Source organism: Hibiscus syriacus, unplaced genomic scaffold (genome assembly GCF_006381635.1).
Source record: "Hibiscus syriacus cultivar Baekdansim isolate YM2019G1 unplaced genomic scaffold, ASM638163v2 tig00111402_pilon, whole genome shotgun sequence".
NCBI classification, from domain to species: Eukaryota; Viridiplantae; Streptophyta; class Magnoliopsida; order Malvales; family Malvaceae; genus Hibiscus; species Hibiscus syriacus.
Window position 1 is genome coordinate 1,754,668 of NW_024063082.1, and position 15,950 is coordinate 1,770,617.

Consider the following 15,950-nt stretch of genomic DNA (forward strand, 5'->3'; position numbering starts at 1 on the left):
TCTCAAATGAGAATATTGGTGATTGATTCTTTTAATGGTATGGAACAAGATTTCATAAGGTTAGGGCACATCAAATAAAAAGAATGTTATTAAATTATGAGATGTAGTAGTAACATTGGCATACAATAAAATCACAAATAATTGTTGTATACATCATTTGAACTGCAGGATGAAACATGTGGCCACGATGGTTACAATATTGTACACAACTTAGGTCAACAAGGCAAATGAGAGTGCCATCAACTTGAAAGCAATTTTACCCCCTCAACGCAAAAACTCAGATAAAACATATAAAACTAAGGGAAGTCAAAGAAACGGCTTACTGTACAGGAAGAGATTCCTGATGTCTAATTAGGATCGTCAGGAGTTATCTAACCATTAATTTCACACCATAAAGATCACTAGTTTGTCTGCCATTCATGGAGTTCCAGTAACTTCCCACAACCAGTCGGAAACGAGAGGCTTTGCTTTCCACTTAACAAGAAGAGAAAAGACTTGATAGCTACTCTTCTTCTTCTTGTTCTAGCTCAACTATCTGTGCTCGTCTCTCAGCAGCTTTCTTTCGTATAAAGAACCCCCATCTCATTGCTGCCTTGATCTTCAGCCACCCAACAACAGCTTTGCCAGGACGTGAACGATCGTCATCAGCAAAGTTTGGCACTGGGGATGGCATGTAATTTGGGAACCCATACCCACCATCTTCTGTCACATTAGGACCTCCCATGCTGAAGAGACGGAGAAGGTGTTGCATATCTTCATTCTCAAGCATTTCGTTACTTCTGATGCGAATCTCTTCCTCTGAAAAGAAGTCCTCAACTCCCTTATCCTGGTTGTTCGTCCAATCATCAAAAGGATTAGGATTTGATGACTGCATTGAAGAACCAATATTTTGGAACCCTACTGCAGAAGACTGTGGAGGACCAAGAGCCAGCCCAACGATGTTGCTATCATTTTTTGAACTTTGAGGTTGCAGAGAATTGTCAATAAGCAGCTCATGTGGCGCAAATTGCATGCTGCCGAGTTGGTTATGATAATTTGAATTCACAATTTTAGACTGCCCCGAATATCTGGCGGATTGTTTATCATTATACCCTGAGGTAAAAAAAATGAAGTTTCTCAAATACTAATTGTGATTGGATGAAGCGAAGAAAAGATGGGTATAAACCTGAAAGCTGCACCAAGACTTAACTTAAGATCTCCAATGAGAATCAATGCTATAACAATCGGCATTAATGATTATCCTTAAAGGACAGAACAAACCAAGTCTTTTAGGGGAGAATTATTTCTAAACCGAAAATAAAATGATACATTTTTTATTAAAAACAAAGAAACTTCACAGTATACACACTGGAATTATTGATTAATGACTGTTAAGGGATATTTATTTGAAAAAAAAAAAATCAGTCTAGGCAACTTGAATAAGGCCACAATTATGATAATAAGGTATATTTCCCAAGAAGATTAAACTAAGCTATACATGGATGAAAACTCCTTAAAGCTAAAATATTTCCAGTAGTTCGAAAACTTACCTCCACCTTGTAGGCCTGAATAAACTTGCTCTGTAGGAACTGTAACTGGCAGCTGCGGTAACTGCAGCTGATGATCTAAAGCACTTGGGTGATCCAGTGCACCAATCTGAAGTTCATTTCTTGCACTTGACCTCCTATTTTGCTTGAAGTTCAACAGTGACTTGCCATCATACTCTATGACTTCATTCCAATTGTCATAGGCTTTCTTTACCAATGAATCTAGATAAACCTGCAGAAATTTTGTTTATATTGTTAAAATTAATGAAGCTATTTTCATAGTGCATCCTACACGGTAACCTCTCAAGAGAAAAGAACTATAGCAATGCTGCTTTTCATTAGAAATTGAAAAAAAACATATATCCTGCCCACCTTCTGACTATCAGATAGAGCATCAGCAGGTAAGTACTGTTCCCCAGAAATAAGTCCATTCAACTCATAGATATTATTGAAAACAACAGCATTGTTTCTTGAATCATCAGTATAGTAAACATAAAGCTTCCCACTCAGCACACAAGTCTTTGCATGATCTAAAAGAGCTTCCCACATCTTATTTGAGATGCCACTTCCCAGAATCTACAAACACGGCAGATAGAAATATAAGAGTGTAACTACTAGGAATAGCTTTTTGATTTCAAAAACAAAGTCCAAACTCACATTTCGTAACTTTTGTGGATCTGCGACAACAAGCCGCAAAAAGTCTTCAACAGTGACTATTCCAGCGGTGTTGAGCCTCTTGTGAAATGACCCATCTTTTCCAATCTTTTCCAATCTCCAGACTTCATCATTCAATGCAGGTGGGTAGTGCTTCTTATACACTGTCAAGCAACTGAATTAAAAAATTTCCAGGAAATCCACAAGTGAAAATAGATAAGAGTAAAAAGTATAAACTCACATTCCCCTCTGTGATCCTTGACGGTAATAGCCTCTGTCTTAGCTTCTCGTACTCGTATGCCTTCACAGTATCCGGAAGCAACCTTCAAGCCAAGCCTGAATTTCCTGCTTCTTATCCAACTTGAGTTGTCGGTAAAAATGAGGTCACCTAATGTTCCAACCCCCTCTTTGAGGTTCACTTGCAAGTCACCTGTTAGCAGCGGTCTTTTTCCTTCGCGCTCTTTGACCACATGGCTCTCAAATTCTTCCTGTGACCAATCTTCATCATCCTCATTGCTAAAATCACCTTCAAGCACAACAACATCTAGCTTTACAGAGGCTTCAGGTCCAATTGTTACAACATGTCCAGTGTTTGAGTCGATTAGAACAATATGGATGGCAGCACCCTGCTCCCCTTCTACCTTCCCTCCTGTGAAAATAGGGAGAGACAACCTGGACCTGAAGTGGAGATGTAATCTCCCTCCATCGGTACCATCAAGCCGTTTTGGAGAAGACCTGATAACCAAAAGTATTACAAGATTATCCACATAACAAAAGTAAAAGATTTGCGTAGAGAATACTTAATTCTAAAGAAAAGCTGGTTCTTTGTAAAGGAAAAACAACAAAAAGAAAATAAATTACACCAAATTCCACTAGGTTTCTTGTAGAAGGATCAAGCTTATTCAAGAAAGTAGAAAACCAATCAACCAGCCAAAGACCAATAGAAGTTATTGTAAAACCAAGCATATTGTATGACTTTCATCAAGTACGTATCCATGCATTAATAATGCTCAAGTTCATCCAAAATTAAGCAGTTACTTAACCAACCCAACCCTACAAGAGAAGGACAACAAAAAAGGTAAACCATATATGACCAGACGTTAATTCTTTACCTTCCATCAAGTCTAGGGGGACCTAATTTTGCCAAAGCTCTTTCCACCTCTTCACTTACCTGCAAAGCATCAACCGTAGACATAATGAGAGACATGAGGAGCATAACATAACTGAAGGGAAAATAACAGAATACACAATACATTTTCTTCAAATTGCACTCAACTTTATATTCTAAATTGGTCTCATAAATGCAATACACAAAAAAGATCATTTTACTGTCATCCAACAAAATTTCAGCAGAAACTGGAACAATCTATGTTACATGGATGCAGTGCACATATGCACCGCACATACCCTTTTCCATGGGAATCTAGGATACAACACCTTAGAAAAACATAATCAACCTCAAAAGATAGGCATTGGGCACCTGTGCATGAATGAATGATCAATTAGAAAAACTAAAGGTCAATTTTTAAATGAACAAGTTACACAAATAAGCATTCTTCACATAATCGGAGAAATGTGCAAGATTAACAACAGTCCCATAAGAAACTGAAACCTTGAAGAATTCTGATTGGAATGCATTCCAAAAAATAATTGCCCGTCTAGTGTAAATAAACAGGCAACTGTGTGTAATGGCACAATAGATGCATGTCCATGTGTAAGCCTATGTCCACAACACATGTAAGGCTCTCCAATTTAGAAGTAAAACTCCAATCAGAGAACAATGCTTCCCAAGAACATTGCCATACAATTTAATGCAGTGTGTCTTTGATCTTGGCTATAAGACAATTGCACAAACCAACCTTATACCAAAAGAATAAAAAAAGAAAAGCAGATGCATCAATCACGACAAGACCCCATCATATCCTGAAATCCTCCACTACAAGATTATTGATAGCAAAGATTAGGAAATTGGTCTTACAACTCTACGAAGAATGGGTTCCAAAGATGAGCAGAGTTTCTGCAAACTGTCCATCTTAAGAGCTTCTACAATTACACTGCATGAAAAAAAAAATGAATTTTTTTGAGAAAAGCACTAGGCCCTATAGGGAGATAAGGTCATTTCTTAACCATGATATTAAGATTTTAAACTTCCTCAGTGTGTCAGAGGATCAGATGACAGATAAATTCACTAGTCATAATACAAAAATACGTATATTTTATTTTGATTTCACCAATTGCCCTGATTGGTAATGCTTTTACTACTAGCATTTTGCTACCCAGAAACCTGCAGCATGATCATAATTGACTACAAAATGAACAAAAGTGTAACTAAAATGAACATAAAAGTTCAAAAACAAAAAATCAAAGTTTAGCAATTGTTAAAACAAATTTTATTTTTAATTATTCAAAAATATTGTTTTCTTTCATATCCAATTTTTTTTTGCATAAACACAAACAACTAGAATACACACAGCCGAGCACGCGAGCAAAGTACTACTTACACAGCGGAAAAAGGAATAAACAGAAGAAAATACCTAGCTAAAGCAGGACGCTTTCGCTCCGGCTCCGGTTCCTCATCTCCTTCCAAATTCCTCTTCCCTCTAGCAATACTATTACTCCTCGTCATGTACCGCGGTTGTCTTTGCATTTTCCGAGCACAAAATTGAAAAACCTTACTTTCCCCCCCGATCTGCAGTCATAGCAAAATCAACACTCCTCAAAACCACTGATTCAAAATGAAAAATTCAAATTCACATTAGTCAAAGACACTTATCTCCTTTTTGCAAGGATAAATTAAACTAAAACAAAATCAGAAATTTAGGTTCTTAAACAAAATCAGAAATTTAGGTTCTTAAACAAAATCAGAAATTTAGGTTCTTACTCAACAGTCGGTTCCGGTCTCAAATTTTAAGCGAACAAAGTGGATAACTACAAAGCGCTTCCAGAGGTGAGTTTAGGAAAAGGAAAATCCAAGAGAAAATCTTTTGCAGTGATTGCTAATAGCACGGCTGCATTTGTTTTTGGACTTCTTCTTTACTAAATTTTTTAAGTGCACACGACTTCTTGTTATCTGACAAAAGTGGTTCGGGGAATAATCTGTTACGGCCATGGCTCACGGTAATACGAGGATGCTTTAGGGCCGGGTAAACAACGGCGAGGATGGTTGAGGTCGACGGATTGGCGAAAGCGACATTTCGCATGGATCTTTTTGCTAGCTGATTGGATGTTTGTCGGACGAGTCAACCATTTTAGATATTAACGGAAGTAGTAATTATTGAGCTGAGATAAACGGTTTTAGTAAGACACACGTCAATTGCTGATTCGTTGTAATTATAGGATTGAGTAATACTAGTTCAGGATAAACAACACGAATACTTACTTCACTTATCAATTTTCTTGAATTAATAAAATAAAATATTATAGTATTAATTCAATTTTAATTTTAAAATATTTAATGTTCAATATTTATATATAATTTGATTAATATTGACGTTGGAACAATACACAACGGGATGAGGACATAAAATTAAATATATATATATATATATATATTTACGTACTTAATATCTTTTGGTTTATAAATAATTTTTAATAACCCAAATCTTATATTTAAACAAATCAATATCTACACGTTATCTCAATTTTATCATATTTCTAAAAAAATAAAAATAAATATATAATTACAGTTCTTAATATATGACTTCTTAAAACAAAATTACCCTCAACATTTAGTCTCAAATTAAATTAAAATGGAATGATATTTAACTATTAAAGTGGATAAAAAAGAGTTAAATAGAAAAAAGGTTTAAACTGAGAATCTAAAAAGCCATTATGATTGAGCTTAGCTGGTTTTTGCACGCCACTGGTTTTTTCTTGGAAACCGCTATGTCCTATTCTGCCATTGCCAGACTTGCGAGATGATAAACAAGTTTCACTTTAATTCTTCATATGGGAGAAAAGGAGTTAATTGATTTTCTTCTTCCGTTTGACCTGGGTGAACTCTTCAAGCTTTGTGTAGAGTTGTCGGGAGCAGATTTCAGGGGATGTGCAAGGACCACATATTACATAAACCACATTTCCCAAGGGCCTGCTGTAGATGCCGTCTTCCCGGAGCATCTCAACCAGAGATCTTGTATCTACAGATTTATGTCTTATACTGCTATTCATAGTACGCCAATGAGAGTGGCGCCATATGAACAACCTGGATTAAGCTATTGCCCTTCATGGATTCTGCATTCAAAAACATCTGCTTGTAGGATGCCAATGAGAGTGGCGCCATATGAACAACCTAGATTAAGCTATTGCCATTCATGGGTTCTGCATTCAAAAACATCTGCTTGTAGGATGCCAATGAGTGGCGCCATATGAACAACCTAGATTAAGCTATTGCCATTCATGGGTTCTGCATTCAAAAACATCTGCTTGTAGGATGCCAATGAGAGTGGCGCCATATGAACAACCTGGATTAAGCTATTGCCTCTCATGGGTTCTGCATTCAAAAACATCTGCTTGTAGGATGGTGGTTCCAGTCTTAAAAGAACTGCCAGGTTGTCAATACGGTGATCAAAATTGACTTGATCTGAAATTTTAAATTTTTTGACGAGATGTTAAAAAATTTCTATTCAACTTCAAAAAATTTCAAATAATGTTTGAACTATGATACAAGGGTTGAAAACTTAAAATTTTTTGTATCTAGTGGATTGATTTACAAGAGTACTCTGCATGATATACGTATATCACATATAAAAAAATGAATATATATATCGTATATAGTTATTGAAAGCTATTTAAAGTAGAATAATTAGTACCATATCTACAATTGAATTTAAACAAAAACTCAAAGAACTCTGCTAGATTCAAATTCAAATAAAGTTTGAATTATTTAATAGGACTCAACAACAAAAGAAATTAGATATATATAGTCGCATCAGATCCATCTGCTTGTAGTTATAGTGCGAAAAGAGTTCCTAGAGCGACCACCCTCGATACAGAAGGGTGCGATGAGCTCTGTTGCACAAGTTCAGCATCCCATAACTGCAAGAATTTGAGTGGAAGGATGTGATGAGATCTGTTAGAAAGTTTCTCACCCCGAGTATCCGTCTTAGAATATAGAAAGGCATGGAAACTGAACTTGTAAATGGTGAAAAAGATAAAAGATAGAAAAACTTAACATACCTCTCTAAGCAAAGTTTTCTCTTTTTCTGATGTGATGTTAAGATTTAGCAGGTGCTGTGCACTCCATTGCATGTGCAGAATACGAGTGTCCATGCAAAAGAGCCTTAAGCTGAAAGCAACAAAACCACATGTGTGAGTGATTTATTTAGACTATCAGCATAATGCAAATAATAAGAAGGGTTATGGATCAATGCAGATGCCTTGCAATATTATTAGCATTTCTCCCACCAGAAACAATTTGAATCTGCCAAGTCTGAAAAACTCCAAAAAATAATGAAGCAAAATGTCTGAAGACAATGAATAAATATATAATACCTTTGAATCTCCAGTAAATGAAATGAAAATAGCGTCAGTCGCTAGTGTGGCAGCTAGAGGGATGATGCCTGGTACACAACCAAGCAGTTCTGCTGCAGCCTGCCATGAAATAAAGATTAAAAAACTTCCAATATGTCTCATCGACGTTATTTTCCATAAAAAAGGGAATAACGAATCAAATTAAAAACGTCAAACCTCTACTCCTAATCGCCAGAAACCCGTAAAGACCTCATCCAAGATTCCTGGAATTCTAGAGTGCCGACACTCATTGACAAGCATCCTCTGGGAAAGTGGATCAACCTTGTGCATTCCTGCCGCACCTTGGATAACTACAGAATAACCCATCCAATGTGTGAGGTTAAACATCAGATAAATAGAAAATTATGGCTTCCGTAAGATTAGATAAAAAACTCTGAGCATATCTCAGCTTATAAGAATACCCTATGCTATAGGTTGAAATGAAACATAATCCATGGAGAAAACAACTATTGTATATTACAATTTAGCAATCGTGGTAGGAGCAATCCAATGATGAAATAAGCGAAAAAGAAGCTTTTAAATAAAAGGAAAAGTATAGGGCTTTGGTTAACCATAGTCATCTCTCAGAAACACCCAAGCCAGCCAAAAATAACATTTCTGATCCGGCTCACCTCTTGCAATAAGCCAAATATACCAGACATGTCTGATACTAACACCCAACAACAACCTCAAGTGAAACTTGCAAAAAGAAACAAAATGATACTGAATCCAAAAACAAGCAAACAAAATGCTTTTAACATGTCCTCCCAAAGTATAAAAAGGCCAAAAAGAACACCAATACACTCGTACTATAGCTTAAAACAGTAGTTGCAAAGGTAACAATGGAATAGTAAATTCCTAACTGATGAATAAAACCTAGTCAAACAACAAAATATAATGTCAAATGGTAAAATTAAAGAAATATATGTCTTGCCTGGTTCTATAATTAACGCTCCTATTTGCTTAGTCCCAGATAATGTTGAATACTGAGATAATTGCTGAGAAACATTCGATGAATACAAGTCTTAAGGAATATTTCATCACGAGACCTGAAAGCTGACACTACAACAATATATTTTAGAAAATAATCTTAAGGAGAAGTTTGATTCGGGGAATGGTATTTTCCGGAATTATATTATCACGTTTGGTTCACGTAAAAGATCTGTAATAACTTATTTTCAATAGTAGCATTTTTTGATTAAAATTGTAAAAATGTCATTACCTCTAAATTCTTAGATAATGAACGATTGCCACCACTTTTGACATAAATACCTCTGCGATAATGAGTTCTTTTCATATGAAACATTCTTAATTTTTAGTCTTCGTGCTTTACTCAAAATTAAAACTTAACAATAATATACAAAGAATTTAATTTAGTAAAATATTAATAAATTTGAGTAGTTAAAATTATTTTATATTTTTAATATTTAGTATATTAATCTTTATGAAGTGAAAATATTATTACTATAAAAATATAATTATTTAAAATAATATCTAATTTTGAGTTATTAAAAAATAGATCTTATACATTGAAAATAATATATTTGTCCACTTAATACCATAATATTATTTTTCATATTGTATTGTATTATATAAATAAATAATAAGTTTGATATATTAATTATATGTTAAATATATTTTTCCTTTAAACTTAAATATTGTAATAATTAAAATATATTTTTTAAATTTTCGTTCAAGTATTTGTGGTGGAAACTAATGTTTTGCCGAGGGAGGTGTTGGAGGTAGGGATGGCAACTCAATCCGAACTAGATCGGGTCGGATTTTTTTAATGCACTGTTCGGGTTGGGTTTAGGGTGAAAAAATGACCCGACCCGACCCAAAATATATATATAATTTTATCTATATATTTAGGAATAATTACAATATTACTCATCTATATATAATTTTTTCAATTAAATCACTGTTTTTATTGAATAAAAATATATTTTTTTAATTATTTCGGGTCTGGTCGGGTGAAACCTTAATTTCTTCGAGTCGGGTCGGGTCACAGGTGGATGACCATTTCTTCTCGGGTCGGGTCGGGTGACCCAAAAACCCGACCCGACCCATTGCCATCCCTAGTTGGAGGACCAGATGATGTAGGTTGGGTTGGAGGGTGGGATGGTGAGTGGAAAATCGTTTGGATTTGTGGTGGTTGTAGTGGAGGCGGAGGAGCATGGTGGAAAGAGTGAGAGGGAAGTTGAACAGCGAGTGAAATGTTTGAAAATTGGAGGGGAAGGGTAGTGAGTAGGGGTGTTTATTGAGCTAGTCGAACTCGAGTTCGGCAGTGCTCGACTCGTGCTTATTTAAAAATTTTACTGTTCGACTTGACATTAAACTCAATAAAAACTTTATCTTATTTTTTAAAAAATAAAAATAAAATATATTAATAATATATGAGGATATTTAGGGTTGGGTTTTTTGTATTAAAATAATATTTTATTATTTATTAAAAAATAATAGATTAGTTAACTTTTTATTATTTATTATTTATTAATAAATTAATCATTATTATTTATTTTTATTTTTTGAATGAAATAATTTTGAAGTAATTACTAAAAATATATTTTAAAAAATTAACGAGTTGCTCGCGAATTTATTGAGCCGAGTTAGACTTTGTTCGGCTCAACTCGTTAAAGTCTCAAGTCGAGTTCGAGTTAAGCCAACACAATTCGAGTGTTTACCGAATTTTAATCAAGTCGAGTTCAAACTAATTACGAGCTGCTAAACTCGTTAAACACTGTTAGTTGTGAGCGTTCCAGCTAAGTAGAAGAATTCGGCTACATCCTCGTTACCGTATAGAAACTTTAAAGGTAATACATAAGTGGTAACTGAACTATACATAAATGTCCGTTTTAGTCTCCAAACTTCCAAACATTAGAAAAGAGTCATTAAAATTATCAAACAGTTGGGTACAATATTTCAAATTTTGCTGAAAATTCAAAGTTATCCGTTAACTGTTCCAGTTTTCAGCAGCATCTAAATATCTCAGAAGCTGAGGAACACGACTGCAGCTGCAATATCGAATGCAGAATAAAGCGAATCCTGTGGGAAAATGGAAAATTAATTAAGGTCATCTGTTGGTTAGGTTAATTAGGGGTGAATATTAGATCAAAATTAAAAAAATGTATTATTTATATTTAGAATTTATAATATTTTTTAAATAATATCAACTTTAAATTAAATTATTAAACTATTTTTAATGTTTTTAATAAAGGAGAATTAGGGATAATTGGCAAAGTCAAAATGTGTGACTTCATCTTCTCCAACCCCTTTGCCCCTTTCTCTCTACAAATCCCTCTTTTGCCGCTATCATATTTTTTTGTTCTCAGTTCTCACCCACCTAACACGCGCCTATAACCAAAAAAAATGTACCTTTTGGATTTCAAGTCAATGTTTTCATGTGCCATTGACTTCTAAAATATCTTTTATATGTTTATTTTATTAAATTATTGATTAAATATTATTTTTTATAGAGTATTTGTTGATCTAACCATATGAGATATTAAGACTTTTAAATAAGACTAAAGATTTGAATTACGGTATTTATACGAATGAATATGTGATCTGAACTCAACAAGCTATGACTTGATTAGATCTAATAAAGTCAATTTTTTGTTTTTGAAAAATTAAGTTTGAATCATATTTTTTAATGGTAAGTTCGAATTCAGGTTTTGAGCGAAAATATCTGAGCTGTCGTGTCCCAATAATAATGATATAATTGACATTTATATATTTAGATATAATCGTTATAAATTATATATATCTAATTAGGTCGATATTGTATTTAATAAAAATTATATATATATATATATATATATATATATATATATATATATGTGTGTTGCGTTAAGTTAGATGCGAGTTTTTATTCTAAAGTCTATTTGAATTTTGGGTTTGAATGGAACTTTCCTAAACTCGAGTCGAGTCAAATGATAAATACATTGGTGTTATAATCGAGTCAATTTTAGGTGGGCTAAAAATATTGTTCGACCCATATCATGATCATCCTAATTGTAAATGATTTTTAATAATATGTGGTGATTACACTATAGTATATATTTAAAATCTTTCTAAACAACAATACACACACATCCTACAGACGGAGTTACTTGGACTCAGTACCAAAAGGGAAGACAATATTCTCTTTAACCACTAAGATCATTTGATAGATTCATAAAAAAATGTTTCTGAAATATTCGATCTGAATTAGTCGATTAATAAGTTAAATTAAATTTATTAAAATTAAATATTTTTAATACTATCGAATATAGTATGAATATTTTTTCTTTTTGTACAACTTTTATTCACCAACTATTCAGAATTCCTAGTATGCTAGTTATTCCCTTCAAACAAGTGTGATGCAATCGTTGACCCCATTTCCATTGAAATGTAAGCACGCATCGTCTCTAGGTAAGTATAAAACAACAGAAATATGAAAGAAATGCAAAGACTTGTGTGGAAGTCGTTCTCCCATTTACTAGAGAAAAAAATTATATACCCTATGCAATTGAGGAAGTACATAAGCCAATCGAATCTTTTTAAGAATTTAAAATTTTTATATAATTTAAAAAAAATTATATATATATTTTATTAATTATTTATTTATTCTTCTAAGATTTTATAGTTTAACATCTCAAATTTAAAATATTTCTCTAAAAGTTCACACTCTCTGTCATAAAAATTTATATCTATCACTATACTTATCTATGATTTAAATTTTTGGAAAATAAAATAAAAAAAATATTTTTTAAAGAAAAATTCATGTTTATTGTGCAATTTATGTTATGGATTTATAATTGTGCCTCTCAATAATATCATTTATAAAATTTAAAATAGAATTATATCGTTGAGAGTATAATATGACTTATTTTTATTTTTTTGATAATTTGAGATAAGTATAAGATAATATTTGTTCAAATATAATTTTCAATCATTTGACATTGAATAGTCGTACCTATGACATTTCTAGTGCTCGAACCCAGGACCTCAAGGATTAACGACCATTCCTTTACCACCAATATCACTAAGATTCGTGCTAATATGTATTATTATTACACTAATGTATATTAACCATGATATATAATCATATTTTAGGAAAACAATAACATGACAAGTGTTGAAAACTTGAGCTGGGGGTAAATAATGACATGTTTGATCAATTAAGTTGAGCATGTCGCTAATTATACATACTCTTTAAGAAGTCAACCATGTCTTGTTCATATTACCATATGATTCATATGAAAGTCCACAAATTGCAAATTGCATGCATCATTGTCAACTTCGATTACGATTTTAATTAACGATCTTTCTGACTTTCTTCATGTCTTGGGAATTAATTAAATCTTATCTTCTTTGGGCAGTCTAGAAATGACAGGTGGCCTTACTCTTATCTTAAGGATCAATAATCACCAAATAATTGGTGATTAATATATATAAGATTGTTTGAAGTATGTGCTTGTCTTTTAACATCACGCACGTAACTATTAATCAAAGATTATATATACAAACTAATAATATGCAGCCAAAAGACGTATGTGCATTAAATTAATTTCATAAACAATAATACTCTAAGCACGTACAAGTTTGCATACATATAATTAATTAAGTTTAAGCATAGACTAATAATGGAACAATGCTACGATAAAGAAGACAAAATGAAAGACAAAGTGTGTTCATTTTTTCTTCATATCAAAGTATGTCTACCTGCCCATATTGGGTCCAATTCTGAATTATAAACTAATAAGTAAAGAATATTAATTATCGAGATGAAGTATTGGGTCGAATAATGATAATAATTTATTTAAAAAAAATTAACAAATGTAGCTGAATTTAAAAATGCAAAAGAAAAGTAAGTTGTGGTATCCCTTCTCTAGTGTTATGCATAGATTAATTATATAGATGAACAAACTAATCAAAAAAGTAAGAAAAAAAATAATGGAACTACCTTGCCCAAACCCTAAAGAATAAGATAAAATAGACTTGAACAATGAAGGTAAGATTTAAGACTTTTTTTATCCTTACTCATTTTAAGATGTAATTAAAGAGATCGTTCGATAAAATATTCGTAAAGAAATTATATATTGCTCTATTTATTAAGGTTTTTATTTTTTTATTAATATGAGGTAAGTACAAGGTAATATCTGCTCAAAGATAACTCTCAACACCATTTGACATTGAACGGTCGTAGCCCTGATAGTCTCGGTGCTCAAACCCAGTATCTCAAAGAATAACAACAATTTATTTACCATCGAAGTCACTAGAGGTCGTGCCTCTATTTATTAAGTTGGATAAGAGTATAAATAGAAATTTTATGATAATTTAATTAAACAAATGAATTTAAATTTAAGTGTGTTTGATTCATTTATATTCACAAATAAATTTATTTATTTAAACAAATATTTTTTATAAAAATAATTAAAATATTTATGCTTATCTGACTTATTTATAATATAATATAATTATTTTATATCTAAATAATAAAAATATATTCATTTACGGTTCATATGTATTTATTCATGAATAAATCTTTACTTATTTACGGATTTATTTCAATTATATGCTATGAATATACCTGTGAATAAGCTTATTAATGTTTATTAAATAAAAATGTTTATGAAAATTAAATAAACGAATATAAATATGCATAGTTTTTAATAAATATACATAAATAATATTTTAAATTTCTCAATAAATACGGAAGAAAAATAATTCTATAGATTTCAACCATATTTGAAATATAATCTAAGCATATCTGTAAGCGGGCACAAAACTCTCGACTATTTCTACTAACAAGACCTATCAGACATGGGTTTCATCGGAAAGGTGCAAGGCTTTTGTACTTATGAAAGCTTCGTCACTCGGCGTCAGCCATTGATTCAAATCAACTATAAATCATGGTCTTTCATTGACCCATTTTCCCCAACATCCAAACCAGCTTTCCCTTTTGGCTTTGAAGAAAGAAAGAAGAAAATATGGGTCGAGCTCCTTGCTGCGACAAAGCCAACGTGAAGAAAGGACCATGGTCACCCGAAGAAGATGCTAAGCTCAAGTCTTATATCGAAAACTACGGCATCAGAGGCAATTGGATTGCTCTTCCTCACAAAATCGGTACCCTTCATAAACCCATTTCTTTGAATTTGCAATATACATATGTTTCTATTAACATATATGGTAATCGACAGGCCTGAAGAGATGTGGGAAGAGTTGTAGGCTGAGATGGCTGAATTATTTGAGACCAAACATTAAACATGGTGGATTCTCTGAAGAAGAAGACAACATCATCTGTAACCTCTATATGAGTATTGGAAGCAGGTATCTGTCATTTTGCTCGTCTTTTTATTCTTTTTCATCCCAAAACATTTCGGTCAAATTATGTGTTCCCCCCCCCCCAGGTGGTCCATAATTGCAGCTCAGCTTCCTGGAAGAACAGATAATGACATAAAAAACTACTGGAACACCAAACTGAAGAAGAAACTATTCGGGTGGCGCAAGCAAGATGGTCTGACGAACTCTGCCTTTGAACGTTTACAACTCCGTGTTCATCTTCGAAATCTTCAGACCCCTTTCTGTAATTTCTACAACGATTCTGATCTTCGGCCTAAGAGCATCTCCAATGGCGTGCAGCCTCTCCTGAACAACCCTGGTGATTTCTACGACCAGCCTGGTCAGCAATATTATCCGAGAATCAGCAATGCCAGGGGACTTGAATTAAGTGATTCTTTGGACAATTTGATTGACTCGAAAACTGTGTTGTGGGCGGACGGGAATGGCCATCATGAAACGGTTCAACTTGAACCGATTTCAAACTTCAAGGCTGAGCTGGTGGATGAGCTTCTCGATAACAAAACATGTGGCTATGCACCACATGACGGCCAAATGGCTCAACTCGACGGCTTCAACGAGATGAATGGTTCCAAGGAGAGCATGATTTGGTGGTCTGATGCAAAACCAGCGTCTACCAACTGCTGGGGCACTTCAACTTCTCTTCTCCAATTCAATGAAATGTTTCAAGATCACGAATTAGGTTATAATGTGTAACGAAAGAATAAAAAGAAAACTATTTAGGGGATTTGTACAAGGCTTTAAGCTTATTTGGTTTATCGAAAAGACTGGGATTTTCAGACAGATGGATCATGTACATGTGTACGTAAGTACTGTAATAATTATTTAGATATGTATTATTATGATTACTGTAACTTTAAACATATTGCAATCCAATGTTTTGATTAATTTGGTAATGATTAGTAGTAACAGAGACTT

General features: G+C 33.2%; 2 protein-coding genes across 2 annotated transcripts in view; one reads left to right on the forward strand and one right to left on the reverse strand.

Moving 5' to 3' along the window:
• Positions 1-282: 282 nt before the first annotated feature.
• LOC120161997 (calmodulin-binding protein 60 D-like) overlaps positions 283-15,950 on the reverse strand; it is a 28,759-nt gene continuing 13,091 nt past the window's right edge. The window contains exons 3-11 of the mRNA XM_039172193.1: positions 5,062-5,099; positions 4,715-4,869; positions 4,159-4,234; positions 3,293-3,351; positions 2,422-2,915; positions 2,184-2,344; positions 1,899-2,102; positions 1,530-1,758; positions 283-1,092 (exon numbers count right to left, since the gene is read on the reverse strand). Of these exons, the coding sequence (XP_039028124.1) occupies positions 503-1,092; positions 1,530-1,758; positions 1,899-2,102; positions 2,184-2,344; positions 2,422-2,915; positions 3,293-3,351; positions 4,159-4,234; positions 4,715-4,827 (1,926 nt within the window). The 5' untranslated portion in view covers positions 4,828-4,869; positions 5,062-5,099 and the 3' untranslated portion in view covers positions 283-502. The remainder of the gene's footprint in view (positions 1,093-1,529; positions 1,759-1,898; positions 2,103-2,183; positions 2,345-2,421; positions 2,916-3,292; positions 3,352-4,158; positions 4,235-4,714; positions 4,870-5,061; positions 5,100-15,950) is intronic.
• LOC120162000 (transcription factor MYB36-like) lies at positions 14,573-15,780 on the forward strand. The gene is made up of 3 exons (XM_039172197.1): positions 14,573-14,798; positions 14,873-15,002; positions 15,083-15,780. Exons 1-3 carry the CDS (start codon positions 14,663-14,665, stop codon positions 15,726-15,728), a joined length of 912 nt encoding a protein of 303 aa, XP_039028128.1. The 5' UTR covers positions 14,573-14,662; the 3' UTR covers positions 15,729-15,780.